The sequence below is a fragment of the Elephas maximus genome, chromosome 9 (assembly GCF_024166365.1).
Source record: "Elephas maximus indicus isolate mEleMax1 chromosome 9, mEleMax1 primary haplotype, whole genome shotgun sequence".
NCBI lineage: Eukaryota > Metazoa > Chordata > Mammalia > Proboscidea > Elephantidae > Elephas > Elephas maximus.
In genome coordinates, this window is record NC_064827.1 from 15633969 (window position 1) to 15654931 (window position 20963).

The 20963-nt window shown below is 37.4% G+C and overlaps 1 protein-coding gene across 4 annotated transcripts in view; it reads left to right on the forward strand.

Moving 5' to 3' along the window:
- RIC1 (RIC1 homolog, RAB6A GEF complex partner 1) overlaps positions 1–20963 on the forward strand; it is a 115034-nt gene that overhangs the window by 8590 nt on the left and 85481 nt on the right. For 3 of the 4 annotated variants that reach the window (XM_049896773.1, XM_049896775.1, XM_049896774.1), the window contains exon 2: positions 14741–14848. In XM_049896773.1, the coding sequence (XP_049752730.1) occupies positions 14741–14848 (108 nt within the window). Of the gene's footprint in view, positions 1–14740; positions 14849–20963 lie in introns of those variants that run through there. The other variant, XM_049896776.1, reaches the window with a different exon arrangement.

Below are 20963 nucleotides of genomic sequence, written 5' to 3' on the forward strand. Positions count from 1 at the left end.
GTCTCCTTAGTTTGATGTCAGAGACACTCAGCTCCTAGAATACTTGCCTGCCTCATCTCTGCCTATCAGAATATTATCCATCCTTTAGCTTCTGTTGAAATTTTTCTTTCTTTGTGAGTCATTCCTTGTCTACCATAACCAGAAGAGTTTTGTATACATGCTTTACTTCTCCAACCAGATTATAAATGTCTAGAGGACAGAAGCAGTTTTAATTTCTGGAAATAAACAATCAGGAGGCCCTGAGTGGCGCAAAAGGTTGGCGATTCAAACGCACCCAGAGATGGCCTGTAAATGCCTGGCAGTCTGTTTCTGAAATGTCAGCTTTGAAACCCCTACGGTGATGTTATACACTGCACACATGGGGCTGCCTTGAGTTAGAATTGACTCATTGGCACTAACAACATGGGGCTTTGCACAGAGCAGACGATTAATAATTATTTTTAAAATAATGAATTTAGGATATCTGTCCTATTTGTAGCACAGAATTTTTCAAATGTTTAGTAGTTGAAAGATCTTTAAATGTTACATATAATGAAAAAGAACAGCGGTATTAAATTAAAACAACAAATTCAGAAAACCAAAAATTATAGAGGGTTATATAAATGAAAGTGAATTAAATATAAATTTTATTACTTTTACTTATATACAGTCCAAATTAGATTGGAAGAGTGTTGCAGGATGAAGGGAACTACTTTAATTATTAGATAATCTGTGGTTATCAAAATTTATACTAGTGTGCAGTCATGAAACCGGTTGAACTCCTGGTTCCCAGTATGTGTTTATATTGGCATGTGTGGAAAAAGCTCAGAAAACCCTTGAAGCACATTTCAAGAGAGAGGACATTTCCAACCATCTTCAGGTATTTTGGAATCATTAATATGATCCAAATTATAGGCAAACTTTATACTATGAGTTTACTATGGCCTAGGTGCTTTACATCATTTGAAGAAAAATTTCCCAGGTTTAGGTCCTTCAAATGTCTTTTTCTTGCCTCATATCTACTACTACCTATTCAGTCAACTTTTAAACTTGAAATTCCCTTTTAAAATACATTTATTTATATCTTTACCATAAATGGAAAGCCAGTACCACTTGCAAGAATAGGTTACTATATAAACGAATACAATGAAAACAATGTTATGAAAATTCAGTTTCCTGCCAAAGGCTCTTGCCCCTTGTTAAAAAGGGCAATTAGCAGATGCCTGAGAGGTGTTTAGAAGTCAACACATAGATTTCCTCATCTAAGCCAAAAGCCTTGAAGAAAAATTGAAAAAGGATTTATTTTTATCTGTATGTGATGAAATATTTAATACAGGGTGTGTGTGTCACCTAAAATGGTGATAGAGGAAATAGTGCATTAAAACATTCTACCTATATTAAATATAGTTAGGCAATTTATTTGATTAGAGTAAATAGAATAAGTTTACAGTTTAAAAATACTGTATTTTTAATAATTTATTTTTATTGTTGAGAATATCAATTTTAAAATATTCTAGAATTCAAACATCACAAAATGAGACAGTTACTTAATTCACATTTCTTACTGATGAGCAGGCATCACTTGGTTGGACAGAAAGAGATTTCTTACCATTCTTTGAAGTTCAGGTTGTAATTGCCTTATTCACAGTTGCTATCAGAAGCCTATCTAAGCCATATACATTATTTCAATTATAAGTTATACATAAATTTGCATATGAAATTTTGGATGTTGTGGATATATGGTAGGGCTTACTATAGCTTAATTTTTTAACAACTTTATTTAGATGTAGAAAAATATATCTAGAAGAGGATGTGGAACGAGGGATATCATTGCTGATGTCAGATGAATTCTGGCTGAAAACAGAGAATACCAGATAAATGTTTACCTGTGTTTTATTGACTATGCAAAGGCATTCGACTGTGTGGATCGTAACAAATTATGGATAACATTACAAAGAATGAGAATTCCATTCTCATTGTGCTCATGAGGAACCTGTACATAGATCAAGAGGCAGTCCTTCGAAGAGAACATGGGGATATTACATGGTTTAAAGTCAAGAAAGGTGTGTGTCAGGGTTATATCCTCTCACCACACCTATTTAATCTGTATGAGGAGCAAATAATCCGAGAAACTGGGCTCCGTGAAGAAGAATGGAGCATCAGGATTGGAGGAAGACTCGTTAATAACCTGTGATATGCAGATGACACAAATGCGCTTGCTGGAAGTGAAGAGGACAGGGAGCATTTACTGATGAAGATCAAAGATCACAGCATTCGGTATGGATTACGCCTCAATCTAAAGAAAACAAAAATCCTCACAACTGGATGAATAAGCAGCATCATGATAAACGGAGAAAAGATTGAAGTTGTCAAGGATTTCGTTTTACTTGGATCCACATCAACACCCATGGAAGCAGCAGTCAAGAACTCAAACGACGCGTTGCATTGGGCAAATCTGCTGCAAAAGACCTCTTTTAAGTTTTAAAAAGGAAAGATGTCAGCTTGAAGACCCTGACCCAAGCCATGGTGTTTTCAGTTGCCTCACATGTATGTGAAAGCTGGACAATGAATAAGGAAGACCAAAGAAGAATCAATGCCTTAATGAATTATGCTGTTGGCAAAGGATATTGAATATTCCATGGACTGCCAAAAGAATGAACAAATCAGTCTTGGAAGAAGTACAGCCAAAATGCTGCTTAGAAACAAGGATGGGGAGACTATGTCTCACTTTGGACATGTTATCAGGAGGAATCAGTCCCTGGAGAAGGACATCATGCTTGATAAAGTCAAGAGTCAGGGGAAAAGAGGAAGACCCTCAACGAGATGGTTTGATAAACAGTGGCTGCAACTATGGGCTCAAGCAGAGCCATGATCATGAGGATGGCACAGGACTGGGCAGTGTTTCATTCTGTTGTACACGGGGTCGTTATGTGTTAGAAGCAACTCAGTGGCACCTAACAACAACAGCTGTAGGACCTAGTATTTAATGATAAATTATCAGATATGATGATAAAAGCTCAAGCAGCAAAAAACAAAATAGATAGATGGGACCTCCTAAAAATCAAATACTTTGTATATCAAAGGACTTTATCAACAAAGTGAAAAAACAACCTTCAGATGGGGAGAAATTTTTCAGGAACCATATATCTAGATAAGGGCCTAATAACCAAAATATATGTAAAACTTCTACCACTTAACAAAAGAGACAAACAGCCCAGTTAAAAAATGGGCAAAGGACTTGAACAGACAACTTGCCAAAGAGGATATTCAAGTGGCTAACAAGCACATGAAAAGATGCTCGACAGCATTCCAAAACCGAAATCATTCCAAAAACCAAACCAAACCCATTGCCATCGAGTCGATTCTGACTCATAGCGACCCTATAGAGCAGAGTAGAACTACCCCATAGGGTATTCAAGGCTGTAATCTTTAGGGAGGCAGACTGCCACATCTTTCTCCTGCAGAGTAGCTGGTGAGTTCAAACTGCAGACCTTTCAGTTAACCACTGTGACTCCTCCATTAATCATTAAAAAAAAAAAAAAAGAAACCTGTTGCGGTCGAGTCAATTCCGACTCATAGTGACCCTTTAGCACAAAGTAGAACTGCCCCATAGGGTTTCCAAGGAGCAGCTGGTAGATTCAAACTGGTGACCTTTTGGTTATCAGTGAAGCTCTTAACCACTGTGCCACCACTATTTTCCCATTAATCATTAAAAAAAAAATTAGGGAGATGCAAATCAAAACCGCAATGAGATCATCAGTTCACCTCCAATGGAATGCCAGTGATAAAAAGAAACAGAAAACAAGTGTTGACACTATTGTGGAGAAACTGGAACCTTCATTCATTGCTAGTAGGAATGTAAAATGGTACAGTCACTGTGAAAAACATTTTGGCAGGTCCTCAAAAAGTTGAACGTAGAATTACCATATAACCCAGCAGTCCCAATCCTAGGCATATACCCAGAAGTGAAGGCAGGAATTCACACAGAAAACTGTACACCAGTGTTCATTGCAGCACTTTTCACAGTAACCAAAAGGTAGGAACAACTGAAATGTCCTTCAACAGATGAATGAATAAACAAAATGTGGTATGTACAAACAATGGAATATTGGCAGCTGTAAAGAGAAATAGAGACCTGATGCATGTCACAACATGAATGAACCTTGAAAACATTATCCTGGGTGAAATAAGTCACAAAAGGACAAATACTGTATGATAGAAACCAGATATTATTAATTGTTACCAGGGGTGGGGGGAAGGAGTTTTTGTTTGGAAGGCATTGAGTTTAAGTTAATGATGGTGGAGTATTTTGGAATATTTGGAAAAGGATAGAGATAACGGTGGCAAAACATGAAAAATGTAATCAATGTATTGAATTGTAAATCTGGAAGTTAGAGTGCTGGCGAATGTTATGGTGTGAATATTTTCACTACTATAGATATATTTTTTCTTTAATACAATTTTAAAGAAATTTATGAAGTTGTGCAACCATCACCATAATCTAATTTTAGAACATTTATATCAACTCAGAAAGTTTCATCATGCCCGTTTGCAGTCAGTCCCTGCTCCCACCCCAGCTCCAGGAAACCATTAGCCTGCTTTTTGTCCCCTTGGTTTTTGCATTTCTAGAAATTTTATGTAAATGGAATCATATAATACGTGGCCTTTCATGCCTGGGTTTTCCTTAAACCAATTGCTGTGAAGTTGACTCCAACTCATGACGACCCCAGGAGTGTCAGAGTAGAACTGTGTTCCATAAGACTTTCAGTGGCCGACTTTTCAAAAGCAGATGGCCAGGCTTTCTTCCAAGACACCTCTGGGTGGACTCAAACCTCCAGCCTTTCAGTCAGCAGCCAAGCACATTAATCTTGTGCACCACACAGGGCTTCACACAGGGCTTTTACTTAGCCTAATATTATTGAGTTACATCCAGGTTGTAGTACTCTTTTTATTGTTGAATATTATTCCATTGTATGAATATACTGCATTTTTTACCCGTTTACCAGTTGATGGATATTTGGATTGTTTCCAGTTTTTGGTTATTAGGAATAATGCTGCTATAAACATTTGCATGCAAATGAGGGATACAAGTTCTTTGTCATATATGTGATTTGCATATATGTTCACCCATTCTTTGGGTTGCACCATCCGCATGATCAATTTTTAATTGGACCGTTGTGATTACCCTTTTAATTGCTGATTTCTTAACCATATTTTTGTTGTTGTTGTTTTCTTAAATGGTTGCTCTAGGGATTACAGTATATTTCAATTAATACGGACTTAATTCCAGTAAAATATAGCAACTTTTTCAGCTCCCTTCTTTGAGGTAGTATTGCCATGATTATATGTTAACAAGCCCAACAGTACAATGTATTTTACTCTTTTATCGTTTTATTAAGTCTCGTCTTTTACAGTCATTGAGAGGAAAAACACGTTTATTCAGTGTTTATATTTATCTACACATTTACCATTTCTTGTGCTCTTCTTTCCTTTCTTTTGACTTGAGTTACCATCTGTGTCCGTCAGTCCCTGACATGACCCTCAGGTTTGGTGATATTCTAAGAAGGCTCACAAGACTCAGTATGTAGTTGTATATGTGGCTGTGACTTATTACAGTGAAAGAATACACAGCAGAATCAGCACAGGGAAGAGCACAGGGCAGAATCTGGAGGACATGAGGCACAACCTGCCAGGAATTACCTCCCGGTGTAGTCTCATGAGAACACTTGATTCCTCAGCATCAAGTTGTGACAGCACATGTGAAATGTTGTCTACCAGAAAAGCTCATTAGAGACTTAGTACCCAGGGTTTTTACTGGGGGCTAGTTATGTACACACCCTGTCCCTAGCACGTACTAGATTCCATACTGTCAGAAGGAAAACAGGTATTCAGCATAAACCATATGCTTTGTACAAACAATTTAGGCACGGTCAGGCATTTTTATCAGTTAGAGAATGGTGGGCACTCTTCCAAAATCTAAGTTCCCAGATACCAGCCAAGGACTAGTCTTGCAAGCAGATGTTTTTTTCAGGATAGCACTCTCGGGCTGCTATGTTAAGTCTTTTCTGGACACCATCCGATGTCATTCCTTTTTTCCCCCAAGGGATTTCTTTTAGTATTTTTTGTAAGGCAGGTTAGCTAGCAGCAAATTCTCTTAGTCTTTGCTTATCTAATAAGTCTTTTTTTTTTTTTTTTTCCCTTTATTTCTGAGGGATATTTTTGCTGGATTTAGAATTCATGGTTAACCTTTTCTCCTCTTTCAGTTATATTCTGGCCTCCATTGCTTCTGGAGTCAGCTGTTAATCATATTTTTGTTCCCTTGTGTTTTGTTCAGTCATTTGCTATTGTGCTTTTCAGTATTTTCCTGTTTTTAGCTTTGAACAGTTTGCATATGATGTAACAGCTGTGGATATATGCATGTAGGTATTAATCCTGTGTGAGGCTTGTTAAACATCCTGGATCTGTGCCTTAATGCTTTTCATCAAATTTGACATGTTTTTGGCCGTTATTTCTTCAATTTTTTTTTTTTTTTTCTGTCTCTTTGGTCCCTCTCCTCCTGGAACTCCCGTAATACAAATGTTGTCTCACTTGATTTCCCAGGCTCTGTGGCTCTCTTCAGTTTAGTCTTTTTTCTCTTTTCTTCAGACTGAATGATTTTTATTGAACAGTTTTCATGTTTCCCTGATTCTTCTGCCATCTCAAATCTGCTGTAGAAACTAATGAAATCGTCATTTCATTTATTGTACTTTTAAACTCTAGAATTTCTAGAATTATTTCCTTTTTATAGTTTTATTTCTTTATTGAGGGAAAGCGAGGCTTAAATAAAGCGATTCTGTGACCTAGGGGAAATTATTTAATAAGTGTCAGAGCTGGGATTTTAATGCATGTTTAACGCCCAAGTTTGTGTTGTAGAGATTATTTCATGCTGCTTCTCATGTAAAGTAGGAAAAATAAAACTTGAAACAATTGATTTGAAAGATATCTTTGTAAAAACTGATTTACAAAAAAAAATTCAGAGTTTTATTCAGATTTAAAGATTATTAAATGCACACTTAAATTCAAGCACAGTGCCTATAACTTTTTAGTATATTATTCCATTTAAAACAATGATATTGTAAAGTAGAACCGTTCTCTTTCCATTTATAAACATTTTCTTTTTATTTTATAGATGAGGAAACTGAGATCCAGAGGTAGATGGTTGATATGTCTGGATTCTGCCAGCCTTATGTTGAGCATGAGGGAAAGCTTATAAAACTAAATTGGGAAGATGGCATATAGGGCAGAAGAAAAGTCTTAAAACATGGACAGAATATGTAAAGCTAAGATAATATGTACTATTTCGTGAATTTAAAAATGTTTATTGTTTTTCTGTGTCTGTAAATGAATTTCGTAGTTAATTGTATTCGTTTAAGTTCAACTTAAATTTTAACCAATTTTTATAGAGGTCTTTAAGTCTATTTACTTTATGTAGTATGTAAGAAAAATATATTTTAAAAAGCCAAACCCGTTACTGCCAAGTTGATTCTGACTCATAGCAACCCTATAAAGACAGAGTAGAAATGCCCCGTCTTAGTTACCTAGTGCTACTATAACAGAAATACCACAAATGAATGGCTTTAACAAAGAAAAATTTATTCTTTCACAGTCTGGGAGGCTAAAAGTCTGAATTCAGGGTACCTGCTCCAGGGGAAGGCTTTCTCTCTCTGTCAGATCTTGGAAAAGGTCCTTGTCAGTTTTCTCTGGTCAAGGAGCTTCTCAGTGCAGGGACCCCGAGTCCAAAGGACTCACTGTTCTCCTGGCTCTTGTTTCTTGGTGGTATGAGTTCCCCCCCGTCTCTGTCTCTCTGCTTGCCTTTCTCTTTTATATCCCAAAAGAGATTGACTTAAGGCACAACCTAACCTTGTAGATTGAGTCCTGCCTCATTAACATATCTGCCGCTAATCCCACCTCATTAACGTCATAGAGATAGGATTTACAACACATTGGAAAATCGAATCAGATGACAAAATGGTGGACAGTCACACATCATTGGGAATCATGAACTAGCCAAGTTGACATACATCTTTAGGGGACACAATTCAATCCATAACATGCCCCGTAGGTTTTCCAAGGCTGTAATCTTTACAGAAGTAGACTGCCACATCTTTCTGCTCTCAGAGCAGCTGGTGAGTTTAAAATGTTGACCTTTTGGCTAGCAGCCAAGCGCTTAACCACTGCCCCGCCACGGCTCCTAGAATGATATGTACTGTTTAGTGTATTTAAAAATACTTATTTTTCTGGTATAGGGGAATTTGGTAGTATCTGTGAGTTTTGTAGTTAATTGGCTGTATTCCTTTAAGTCCAACTTAAAAACATTTTAATCAGTTTTTATAGAAATCTTTCTTAAGTCTATTATATATTTTACTTTATGTAGTACGAAACGTATATAGTATACAACAGTGAAAATTCTTAAGTATAATTGTATGCTATATGGCTTAGAGTCTTCATTATGAATATTATGATGTTATTGAGGTATGTTGGGCTATGACTCACATATGGCACTTAACTATATGCTAGGAAATATAAATTATAGTGCTTCTTTCCTTCAAATTTATATAGAAATTTCCATCTCCAGTTATGTCCATCTTTGGCCCTAGTGGTTGGTGCGTATATTTGAATAATAGCCGTATTAACTGATCTTCCTTGTAGTCTTATGGATATTATTCTATCACTGACAGCATTGTACTCCAGGATAGACCTTGAAATGTTCTTTTTGACAATGAATGCAACACCATTCCCCTTAAAGTTGTCATTCCCAGCATAGTAGACTATATGATTGTCCGATTCAAAATGGCCAATACCAGTCCATTTCAGTTCACTAATGCCTAGGATATCGATGTTTGTGCATTCCATTTCATTTTTGATGATTTCCAATTTTCCAAGATTCATACTTCATACATTCCAGGTTCCGATTATTAATGGATGTCTGCAACTATTTCTTTTCATTTTGAGTCGTGCCACGTCAGCAAATGAAGGTCCCGAAAGCTTTACTCCATCCACATCATTAAGGTCAACTCTGCTTTGAGGAGGCAGCTCTTCCCCAGTCATCTTTTGAGTGCCTTCCAACCTGGGGGGGGCTCCTCTTCCAGCACCATATCAGTGTTCCGCTGCTATTCATAAGGTTTTCACTGGCTAATGCTTTTCAGAAGTAGACTGTGGGGTCCTTCTTCCTAGTGTGTTTTAGTCTGGAAGCTCAGCTGAAACCTGTCCTCCATGGGTGACCCTGCTGCTATCTGAATACTGGTGGCATAGCTTCCACCATCACAGCAACACACAAGCCCCCACAGTACAACAAACTGACTGCAGTATACCAACAGGGAACTGCCAGAAATTTAGGCAGGTTTCAGAAGAGGATGTGGAACCAGGGATATCATTGCTGATGTCAGATGGATCCTGGCTGAAAGCAGAGAATACCAGAAGGATGTTTACCTGTGTTTTATTGACTATGCAAAAGCATTGGACCGTGTGGATCACAACAAATTATGGATAACATTGGGAAGAATGGGAATTCCAGAACACTTAATTGTGTTCATGAGGAACCTTTACATAGATCAAGAGGCAGTTGTTCTGACAGAACAAGGGGATACTGAGTGGTTTAAATTCAGGAAACGTGTGCGCCAGGGTTGTATTCTTTCACCATACCTATTCAGTCTTTATGCTGAGCAAATAATCTGAGAAGCTGAACTATATGAAGCAGAATGGGGCATCAGTATTGGAGGAAGACTCATTAACAACCTGCGTTATGCAGATGACACAACCTTGCTTGCCAAAAACGAAGAGGACTTGAAGCACTTACTAATGAAGATCAAAGACCACAGCCTTCAGTATGGATTGCGCCTCAACATAAAGAAAACAAAAATCCTCACAACTGGACCAATGAGCAACATCATGATAAACAGAGAAAAGTTTGAAGTTGTCAAGGATTTCATTTTACTTGGATCTACAATCAACAGCTATGGAAGCAGCAGTCAAGAAATTAAAAGATGCATTGCACTGGGTAAATCTGCCGCAAAGGACCTCTTTAAAGTGTTGAAGAGCAAAGATGTCACCTTGAAGACTAAGGTGTACCTGACCCAAGCCATGGTATTTTCAGCTGCATCATACGCATGTGAAAGCTGGACAATGAATAAGGAAGACCAAAGAAGAATTGACACCTTTAAATTGTGGTGTTGGTGAAGAATATTGAATGTACCATAGACTGCCAAAAGAATGAATAAATCTGTCTTGGAAGAAGTACAACCAGAGTGCTCCTTAGAAGAAAGGATGGCAAGACTGTGTCTTACATACTTTGGATATGTTGTCAGGAGGGATCAGCCCTGGAAAAGGACATCATGCTTGGCAAAGTACAGGGTCAGCGGAAAAGAGGAAAACCCTCAACGGGGTGGATTGACACAGTGGCTGCAACAAGGGGCTCAAGCATAACAACGATTGTAAGGATGGTGCAGGACCGGGCAGTGTTTCGTTCTGTAGTGCATAGGGTTGCTATGAGTCGGAACTGACTCGACAGCACCTAACAACAATGAGTTATGTCCAATTGTATATACACATGCAACATCAGCATTATTTCCTAAAATTTGTTAACAGTGTTCAGCTTTTTGTTATTTTTTGTATGTTTGTACATATGTGTCTGAGCATATGTAAATTGAGATAATTTGAAAGTTGAAACATCAAGATACTTCATTGATACCTAAATACTTTAGTATGTACCTCTGAAAATGACATTCTTATATATAATCATGGTACAACTCTATGAAAATTACTAATTCTTTAATATCCTAATATGTAGTTTGATTTGAAATTTTCCCAAATATTCCCCCGAATTATTTTATGCCCTTTTGTTTTTTTAAGTTTGAGAAAAGGAACTACTCAAAGTTCATGCATTGCAATGGGTTGTTATGTCTCTTTAGTCTCACGACCTGGAATGGTCCTCCCTCCCTACTTGCTCTCACATTGACTTTTTTTTTTTTTTTTTTTGGTATATTAGGCCACTTTTTTGTAGATCACCACACTCTGAATTTGTGTAATTGTTAACTTTTTCCTATACTCTGAAAGATTAAATTCAGACATATTTACCACAGATACATAATCTTGTGTACATGAAATTGACTTTAAAGAGGTTTTCACTCAAGAGCACTTGTTAACTGAGGCACTGTTTTCATAAAATAAAAATTAGTAACAGGGTAGGGAAGGAAACAGCCTAATTTCAATGAGCCTGAAAATGAGAATGAGATATTCTTCAGATATTACCCATTTCCTATAGGAGAAAATGAAAACTGCCAAAGTGTAAAGGTTAGCCTCTTTCTGTATATGAGATTGGTCATCTCAATTGGTGTTCAGATTGAGACATCACTCAGAGTTGTCATCACCTGTTACTTAAGGAATATCATTTTGAAAATTGAGCAGTATTTGAAGTGTGAAGTTAATCACTCGTCATTTACAAACATTATCAATAGAAAAAACTGCATGTTACTGAAAAAGTGTGCTGTATCTACTTTGACAACAGTACATTAAGCATTTTTAACAATTATAGTCCAGAACTGTTTTTAACAAAATAAAACACAACTAAAATTGAATGTTTTTCTGCTTAACTTATTTTCCGTTTAACTACTAATTAACTAGAAAATTTTCTTTGAAAATCCTCTACGTTAGTAATCTTTCTTGCTTTTGTAAACAGCACTCAGTATTCTTGAATGATGCCTTTTTTTTTGGTGGGGGGTATGTCTGTTTGAGGTAAAATTGATGTACAATGAAATGTTGATATTAAGTGAATGTTGACAAACGCATACACTTGTGTAACTGTCCCAGTCAAGATTTAGAACATTGTCGTCATCCCATAAAGTTCCCTGGGCATACCTCAAATCAGCCTGCACTACCACCCCTACAACCCCAACCTGCTAAATTGCCTTGGCCCCAGCCCTGCACTACCAGAGAGGTGAGTAGGTCTTATTCTCATTGCATAAGCTATAGCAGGAAGCGATGTGTTATGGTGTCTTAAGTGGGAATTCTGAATAAATTATCCCAAGGAAACAGTTGAGGGTTTTGTTCCGTAATATTTTTAATAATATGATCCCAAGACATTAAAATGATAATAAAACAGCAACAAATAACATTTATAGTGCTTATTAATAGCTGGGCACTCTACCAAATGCTGTGTTTTTTATGTAATCTTAGTAGCAGTGATATCCAATTAGATAAGTTTTGTCATTACATTTATTTTAAAGATACAGAAACATAGGGGAAATTAAATCGTTTGTCCAAGGTCACAAAGCTCATAAATGGCCTAGCCAATACTTAAATCCCCCAATTAATTCTTCGGCACAATGGCTAAGAGCTATGGCTGCTAACCAAAAGGTTAGCAGTTCAAATCCACCAGCTGCTCCTTGGAAATGCTATGAGGCAGTTCTACTCTGTCCTGTGGGGTTGCTGTGAGTTGGAATCAACTCAATGGCAGTGGGTTTGGGTTTTTTTTTAAATTCATACTTCAGAACACTGGTGGCGTAGTGGTTAAGAGCTTGGCTGCTAACCAGAAGGTCGGCAGTTCGAATCCAGCAGCCACTCCTTGGAAACCCTATGGGGGAGTTTTACTCTGTCTTATAGGGTCACTAGGAATTGGAATCAACTTGACAGCAATGGGTTTGGGGTTCCCCCCCGCCCGCCGTAGTTCAAAACTTGTATTCTTACATTCTTACCTTCTACACTAAATTGTCTACTGGTGTAAGTGAGGAGAACAGACTTGTGAGGTGGCCGGGAAACCATATCCCCATTTATAATGAATTTTACTGCAGAAACAATTATCTTAAAGAACTTCGTCAGTCAACTTCAAAGGTTCAGTTACTGGAACAACCTTTTTCAGAGTTGGTGACTCCATTGCCCAGTTAAAACATAAGCAGTGAATTTGGATAGATGTTGCTTTAAAGAAGATACACAGATGACCAATAAGCCCATGAAAAGATGCAAAACAATGTTAGTCTTCAGGAAAGTGCAAATCAAAACCAATATGAGACACCACTTCACATTCAGAAGGATAGCTGCAATCGAAAAGACAATGACACGTGTTGACAAATATGGAAGAATTGGAACTTTCATAAACTGGGGGGAATATAAAGTGGTGCAGCAGCCACCGTGGAAAAGAGTTTGCCAGTTCCTCAAAAAGTTAGAGTTACCACATGACCCAGCAATTTCATTCCTAAGTAAATCTACCCAAGAGAAAAGAAAGATTACACAATAGTGTACAAAAACTCTTCGCCTGTACATTTCTGTCCCTCCCCTTCTTTGTTGTTAAACCTTTTGTCAAATTGGAGAATGAATAGAAAGTGCATGAAAAACTGTTAAGTGCTGTGTATAAGGTATTACCATCACATTGTTTAGAATTTGATTCTGTTACCTAGTCTCCATGAGTTCTTACTTGAAAATTTTTTTCCCCCCAATAGATTATAAACTCTAAGATTGGGGAGAGTTTTGCTTTCTAGTTTATTAAATAGTGTCTCTTTAGCCATGCAGAAGATAATTCATTGAAGAATTATTTTTGGTTGATTTGACTGGACTATTTGAAGCTGATGATCTAATGTTATGTTATGCTGTCTTTTATTGCATTTTTAGAATTACTAAACTACTTTCAGAATGGGAATTCCAGAACACTTAATTGTGCTCAAGAGGAACCTTTGCATAGATCAAGAGGCAGTTGTTCAGGCAGAACAAGGGGATACTGATTGGTTTAAAGTCAGGAAAGGTGTGCGTCAGGGTTGTATTCTTTCACCATACCTATTCAATCTGTATGCTGAACAAATAATCCAAGAAGCTCAACTATATGAAGAAGAATCAGGCATCAGTATTGGAGGAAGACTCGTTAACAACCTGCCTTATGCAAATGACACAACCTTGCTTGCTGAAAGTGAAAAGGACTTGAAGCACTTACTAATGAAGATCAGAGACCACAGCCTTCAGTATGGATTGTGCCTCAACATAAAGAAAACAAAAATCCTCACAACTGGACCAATGAGTAACATCATGATAAACGGAGAAAAGTTTGAAGTTGTCAAGGGTTTCATTTTACTCGGATCCACAATCAACAGCCATGGAAGCAGCAGTCAAGAAATCAAAGGACGCATTGCACTGGGTAAATCTGCTACAAAGGACCTCTTTAAAATGTTGAAGAGCGAAGATGTCACCTTGAAGACTAAGGTGCACCTGACCCAAGCCATGGTATTTTCAGCTGCATCATACGCATGTGAAAGCTGGACAATGAATAAGGAAGACCAAAGAAAATTGACGCCTTTGAATCGTGGTGTTGGTGAAGAATGTTGAACGTACCATCGACCACCAAAAGAACGAGCAAATCTGTCTTGGAAGAAGTACAACCAGAATGCTCCTTAGAAGCAAGGATGGCGAGACTGCATCTTATATACTTCGGACATGTTGTTAGGAGGGGTCAGTCCCTGAAGAACATCATGCTTGGCAAAGCACAGGGTCAGCGAAAAAGAGGAAGACCCTTAACGAGGTGGATTGACACAGTAGCTGCCACAGTGAGCTCAAGCATAACAATGATTGTAAGGATGGTGCAGTGTTTCATTCTGTTGTGCACAGGGTTGCTATGAGTCGGAACCGACTCGACGGCACCACCAACAACAAAGTACTTTCAGAGCACTCCATGATAGGTTATCTTAAATTTTGTTTGTATGTATTTTTATAGGCTATTAATACTAATGGAACTCTTTCCTTCCAGCCTAGTGTGTTAATTGTAACCTACAAGGAACCTGCAAAATCATCTACTCAGTTTGGATCCTACAAACAAGCTGAATGGAGGCCAGATAGTACCATGATAGCTGTGTCAGTAAGTAGATTTTTTAACTTTGATAGTGTTTTCTTATGAAATTGTTGCATTCATTTAAATTTGATTCTCTTAGATGGCTTCCCTTCAGTCTTCCACACCCATGAGCATTCATCTTTTGGTGTTAAGAACAGCTGTGCTAATTCTTTTATTCACATTATTCTTATATCATCTTTGTTGACTCTGCTACTTCCTCCCGTCTCTAAACATGCTGCCTGTATGCTTAACCGTTTGTTCTTCTCACTTTCCTGTTTTTTACCTTGAAGTCTAATTTGGTTTTTTTGCATTTTTAACCCTGACCTCCAAAGATTTCCCACAAAAATAATAGGCTTTATGTGTTTATCTCATAATAATTCTTACATTCATTTGGATATATTTTTACATTTCTCTCTGTTAATTTTGTCTCTTCAATTTATGTTTTATCACTGTCACATCTAGTGTTGTCACCATCACCTAATTTGCAATAACAATAATAAATATGGGTAACAGCTATTGATCACCTCCTGTGTAGGTGTCACTGTATTCAGTTTATGTAGGTCATCTTATTTAATCTTTAGATCAACACTTTGAAGTAGATACTATTATCCTTCATAATAGATGAGTAAACTGAGGCTCTGAGAAATTAAGTTTTATCCATAGTTACAGTATTCAGTAACATGAAGTAGAATCTGCTAAGATGTGTTTCAGTTGATGGTGGTCAAACTGTGGAGCAGAAACAGGCTTGGTTGGACAAATTTACAAAGCTTATAGAAATTTTTTTTTTTTTATAGAAATACAGTTTTTAAACTCTACTGCTATTCATGATATTCATCAGCAAATGTTTGTGAGAAATATTTGAATTTATCATGTGTTATTGAATCAGTTGTGTTAATGGTAAACTTCACTCACTCTCTTGGATCAGACTATCATCAGTTTTTGAATTTTCATGAGAAATATAAGCTGAGTATCCTGACTTCCCCTATCACATAGCCGTTTGATGACTTAACAGTGGTAAACTTTTATTGTATTTTGAGCTTGGAGCTAAGATTAACTTTTTTTCTTTTTAAAACAAAAACTGCTCTCATCCACTTATTGAATACTGAATAGCTTTGGAACTTAGCTTTAGCTGCCAACTTGATAATGTTTTTTAATGAATTCAACCTGAAAGTACACGGCAGAACAGCCCTTATATGTGAAACATATGTGGTAAAGTCATTTAGTTTATAACCAGCGTTTGAATCACAAGTAATATCAAGCTGCTTTTTACGTTTCAATTGTTGTCAAAAGTTAAAATAAGATCTCTATTCCTACGCAAAATTAGCAATGGGTATACATTTGGAGCTCAAACCACAGTTCTAATAGCATTTTTCAGACCCTGAGACAAGTCCAAAGGAAATTTCCATATTTCAGAATCCCTTGCGTAATTGAGTAGCTTCCACCTAACCTTCAGTTAGAAGTGAATTAATCTGCAATTTAATGACATGATAAAACAAATATCAAGAATCTAATAGAAGTCAATAAATGCCTTCCAAATGGTGAATATATTCAGTTAGAATCGTATGGTCATGGATTGATACTAGTATTTGACAGAACCTGTGTGAAAAGTCATTTTTTTTTTATTAACTTTTATTGAGCTTCAAGTGAACGTTTACAAATCAAGTCAGTCTGTCACATATAAGTTAATATACATCTTACTCCCTACTCCCACTTGCTCTCCCCCTAATGAGTCAGCCCTTCCAGTCTCTCCTTTCGTGAAAACTTTGGCAGCCTCCAACTCTCTCTGTCCTCCCATCCCCCCTCCAGACAGGAGATGCCAACACAGTCTCAAGTGTCCACCTGATATTATTAGCTCACTCTTCATCAGCATCTCTCTCCCACCCACTGTCCAGTCCCTTTCATGTCTGATGAATTGTCTTCGGGGATGGTTCCCGTCCTGTGCCAACAGAAGGTTTGGGGACCATGACCGCCGGGATTCCTCTAGTCACATCCAGACCATTAAGTCTGGTCTTTTTATGAGAATTTGGGGTCTGCATCCCACTTATCTCCTGCTCCCTCAGGGGTTCTCTATTGTGCTCCCTGTCAGGGTAGTCATCGATTGTGGCCGGGCACCAACTAATTCTTCTGTTCTCGGGATAATGTAGGTCTCTGGTTCTCTGTCTCTTGGGCTCTTAGTTGTCGTGTGACCTTGGTGTTCTTCATTCTCCTTTGCTCCAGGTGGGTTGAGACCAGTTGATGCATCTTAGATGGCTGCTTGTTAGCTTTTAAGACCCCAGACGCCACATTTCAAAGTGGGGCGCAGAATATTTTCATAATAGAATTATTTTGCCAATTGACTTAGAAGTCCCCTTAAACCATGGTTCCCAAACCCCTGCCCTTGCTCCGCTGACCTTTGAAGTATTCAGTTTATCCCGGAAGCTTCTTTGCTTTTGGTTCAGTCCAGTCCAGTTGAGCTGACCTTCCATGTATTGAGTGTTGTCCTTCCTTCACCTAAAGCAGTTCTTTTTAGCTAATTAATCAATAAAAAACCCTCTCCCTCCCTCCCTCCCCCGCTTGTAACCACAAAAGTATGTGTTCTTCTCAGTTTATACTATTTCTCAAGATCTTATAATAGTGGTCTTATACAATATTTGTCCTTTTGCCTCTGACTGATTTCGCTCAGCATAATGCCTTCCAGGTTCCTCCATGTTATGAAATGTTTCACAGATTCGTCACTGTTCTTTATGGATGCGTAGTATTCCATTGTGTGAATATACCACAATTTATTTACCCATTCATCCGTAGATGGACACCTTGGTTGCTTCCAGCTTTTTGCTATTGTAAACAGAGCTGCAATAAACATGGGTGTGCATATATCTGTTTGTGTGGAGGCTCTTGTTTCTCTAGGGTATATTCCGAGGAGTGGGATTTCTGGGTTTTATGGTAGTTCTGTTTCTAACTGTTTAAGATAATGCCAGATAGATTTCCAAAGTGGTTGTACCATTTTACATTCCCACCAGCAGTGTATAAGAGTTCCAATCTCTCCACAGCGTCTCCAACATTTATTATTTTGTGTTTTTTGGATTAATGCCCGCCTTTTTGGAGTGAGATGGAATCTCATCATAGTTTTAATCTGCATTTCTCTAATGGCTAATGATCGAGAGCATTTTCTCATGTATCTGTTAGCTCCCTGAATATCTTCTTTAGTGAAGTGTGTGTTCATATCCTTTGCCCACTTCTTGATTGGGTTGTTTGTCTTTTTGTGGTTGAGTTTTGACAGAATCATGTAGATTTTAGAGATCAGGCGCTGGTCGGAGATGTCATAGCTGAAAATTCTTTCCCAATCTGTAGGTGGTCTTTTTAGTCTTTTGGTGAAGTCTTTAGATGAGCATAGGTGTTTGATTTTTAGGAGCTCCCAGTTATCGGGTTTCTCTTCGTCATTTTTGGTGATGTTTTGTATTCTGTTTATGCCTTGTGTTAGGGCTCCTAGGGTTGTCCCTATTTTTTCTTCCATGATCTTTATCGTTTTAGTCTTTATATTTAGGTCTTTGATCCACTTGGAGTTAGTTTTTGTGCATGGTGTGAGGTATGGGTCCTGTTTCATTTTTTTGCAAATGGATATCCAGTTATGCCAGCACCATTTGTTAAAAAGACTATCTTTTCCCCAATTAACTGACACTGGTCCTTTGTCAAATATCAGCAGCTCATACGTGGATGGATTTATATCTGGGTTCTCAATTCTGTTCCATTGGTCTATGTGCCTGTTGTTGTACCAGTACCAGGCTGTTTTGACTACTGTGGCTTGTATAATATCTTCTGAAATCAGGTAGAGTGAGGCCTCCCACTTTCTTCTTCTTTTTCAGTAATGCTTTGCTTATCCGGGGCTTCTTTCCCTTCCATATGAAATTGGTGATTTGTTTCTCTGTCACCTTAAAAAATGACATTGGAATTTGGATCGGAAGTGCATTGTATGTATAGATGGCTTTTGGTAGAATAGACATTTTTGCTATGTTAAGTCTTCCTATCCATGAGCAAGGTATGTTTTTCCACTTAAGTAAGTCCTTTTGAATTTCTTGTTGTAGAGTTTTGTAGTTTTCTTTGTATAGGTCTTTTACATCCTTGGTAAAATTTATTCCTAGGTATTTTATCTTCTTGGGGGCTACTGTGAATGGTATTGATTTGGTTATTTCCTCTTCGATGTTCTTTTTGTTGATATAGAGGAATCCAAGTGATTTTTGTATGTTTATTTTATTACCTGAGACTCTGCCAAACTCTTAGTTTCAGTAGTTTTCTGGAGGATTCCTTAGGGTTTTCTGTGTATAAGATCATGTCATCTGCAAATAGAGATAATTTTACTTCCTCCTTGCCAATCCGGATGCCCTTTATTTCTTTGTCTAGCTTAATTGCCGTGGCTAGGACTTCTAGCACGATGTTGAATAAGAGCGGTGATAAAGGGCATCTTTGTCTGGTTCCCGTTCTCAAGGGAAATGCTTTCAGGTTCTCTCCATTTAGAGTGATGTTGGCTGTTGGCTTTGCATAGATGCCCTTTATTATGTTGAGGAATTTTCCTTCAATTCCTATTTTGGTGAGAGTTTTTATCATAAATGGGTGTTGGACTTTGTCAAATGCCTTTTCTGCATCAATTGATAAGATCATGTGGTTTTTGTGTTCTGTTTTATTTATGTGGTGGATTACATTAATGGTTTTTCTAATATTAAACCAGCCTTGCATACCTGGTATAAGTCCCACTTGATCAGGGTGAATTATTTTTTTGATATGTTGTTGAATTCTATTGGCTAGAATTTTGTTGAGGATTTTTGCATCTATGTTCATGAGGGATATAGGTCTGTAATTTTCTTTTTTTGTAATGTCTTTACCTGGTTTTGGTGTAAGGGAGATGGTGGCTTCATAGAATGAGTTGGGTAGTATTCCGTCATTTTCTATGCTTTGAAATACCTTCAGTAGTAGTGGTGTTAACTCTTCTCTGAAAGTTTGGTAGAACTCTGCAGTGAAGCCGTCCGGGCCAGGGCTTTTTTTTGTTGGGAGTTTTTTGATTACCGTTTCAATCTCTTTTTTTGTTATGGGTCTATTTAGTTGTTCTACTTCTGAATGTGTTAGTTTAGGTAGGTAGTGTTTTTCCAGGAATTCATCCATTTCTTCTAGGTTTGCAAATTTGTTCGAGTACAATTTTTCATAATAATCTGATATGATTCTTTTAATTTCATTTGGTTCTGTTGTGATGTGGTCCTTCTCATTTCTTATTCGGGTTATTTGTTTCCTTTCCTGTATTTCATTAGTCAGTCTAGCCAGTGGTTTATCAATTTTGTTAATTTGTTCAAAGAACCAGCTTTTGGCTTTGTTAATTCTTTCAATTGTTTTTCTGTTCTCTAATTCATTTAGTTCAGCTCTAATTTTTATTATTTGTTTTCTTCTGGTGCCTGATGGATTCTTTTGTTGCTCCCTTTCTGTTTGTTCAAGTTGTAGGGACAGTTCTCTGATTTTGGCTCTTTCTTCTTTTTGTATGTGTGCATTTATCGATATAAATTGGCCTCTGAGCACTGCTTTTGCTGTGTCCCAGAGGTTTTGATAGGAAGTATTTTCATTCTTGTTGCATTCTATGAATTTCCTTATTCCCTCCTTGATGTCTTCTATAACCCAGTCTTTTTTCAGGAGGGTATTGTTCAGTTTCCAAGTATTTGATTTCTTTTCCCTAGTTTTTCTGTTATTGATTTCTAGTTTTATTGCCTTGTGGTCTGAAAAGATGCGTTGTAATATTTCGATTTTGCACAGGTTTGTTTTGTGACCTAATATGTGGTCTATTCTAGAGAATGTTCCCTGTGCGCTAGAGAAAAAAGTATACTTTGCAGCAGTTGGGTGGAGAGTTCTGTATAAGTCAATGAGGTCAAGTTGGTTGATTGTTTTAATTAGGTCTTCCGTGTCTCTACTGAGCTTCTTACTGGATGTCCTGTCCTTCTCCGAAAGTGGTGTGTTGAAGTCACCCACTATAATTGTGGAGGTGTCTATCTCACTTTTCATTTCTGTTAAAATTTGATTTATGTATCTTGCAGCCCTGTCATTGGGTGCATAAATATTTAATATGGTTATGTCTTCCTGATCAATTTTCCCTTTTATCATTATGTAGTGTCCTTTTTATCCTTTGTGG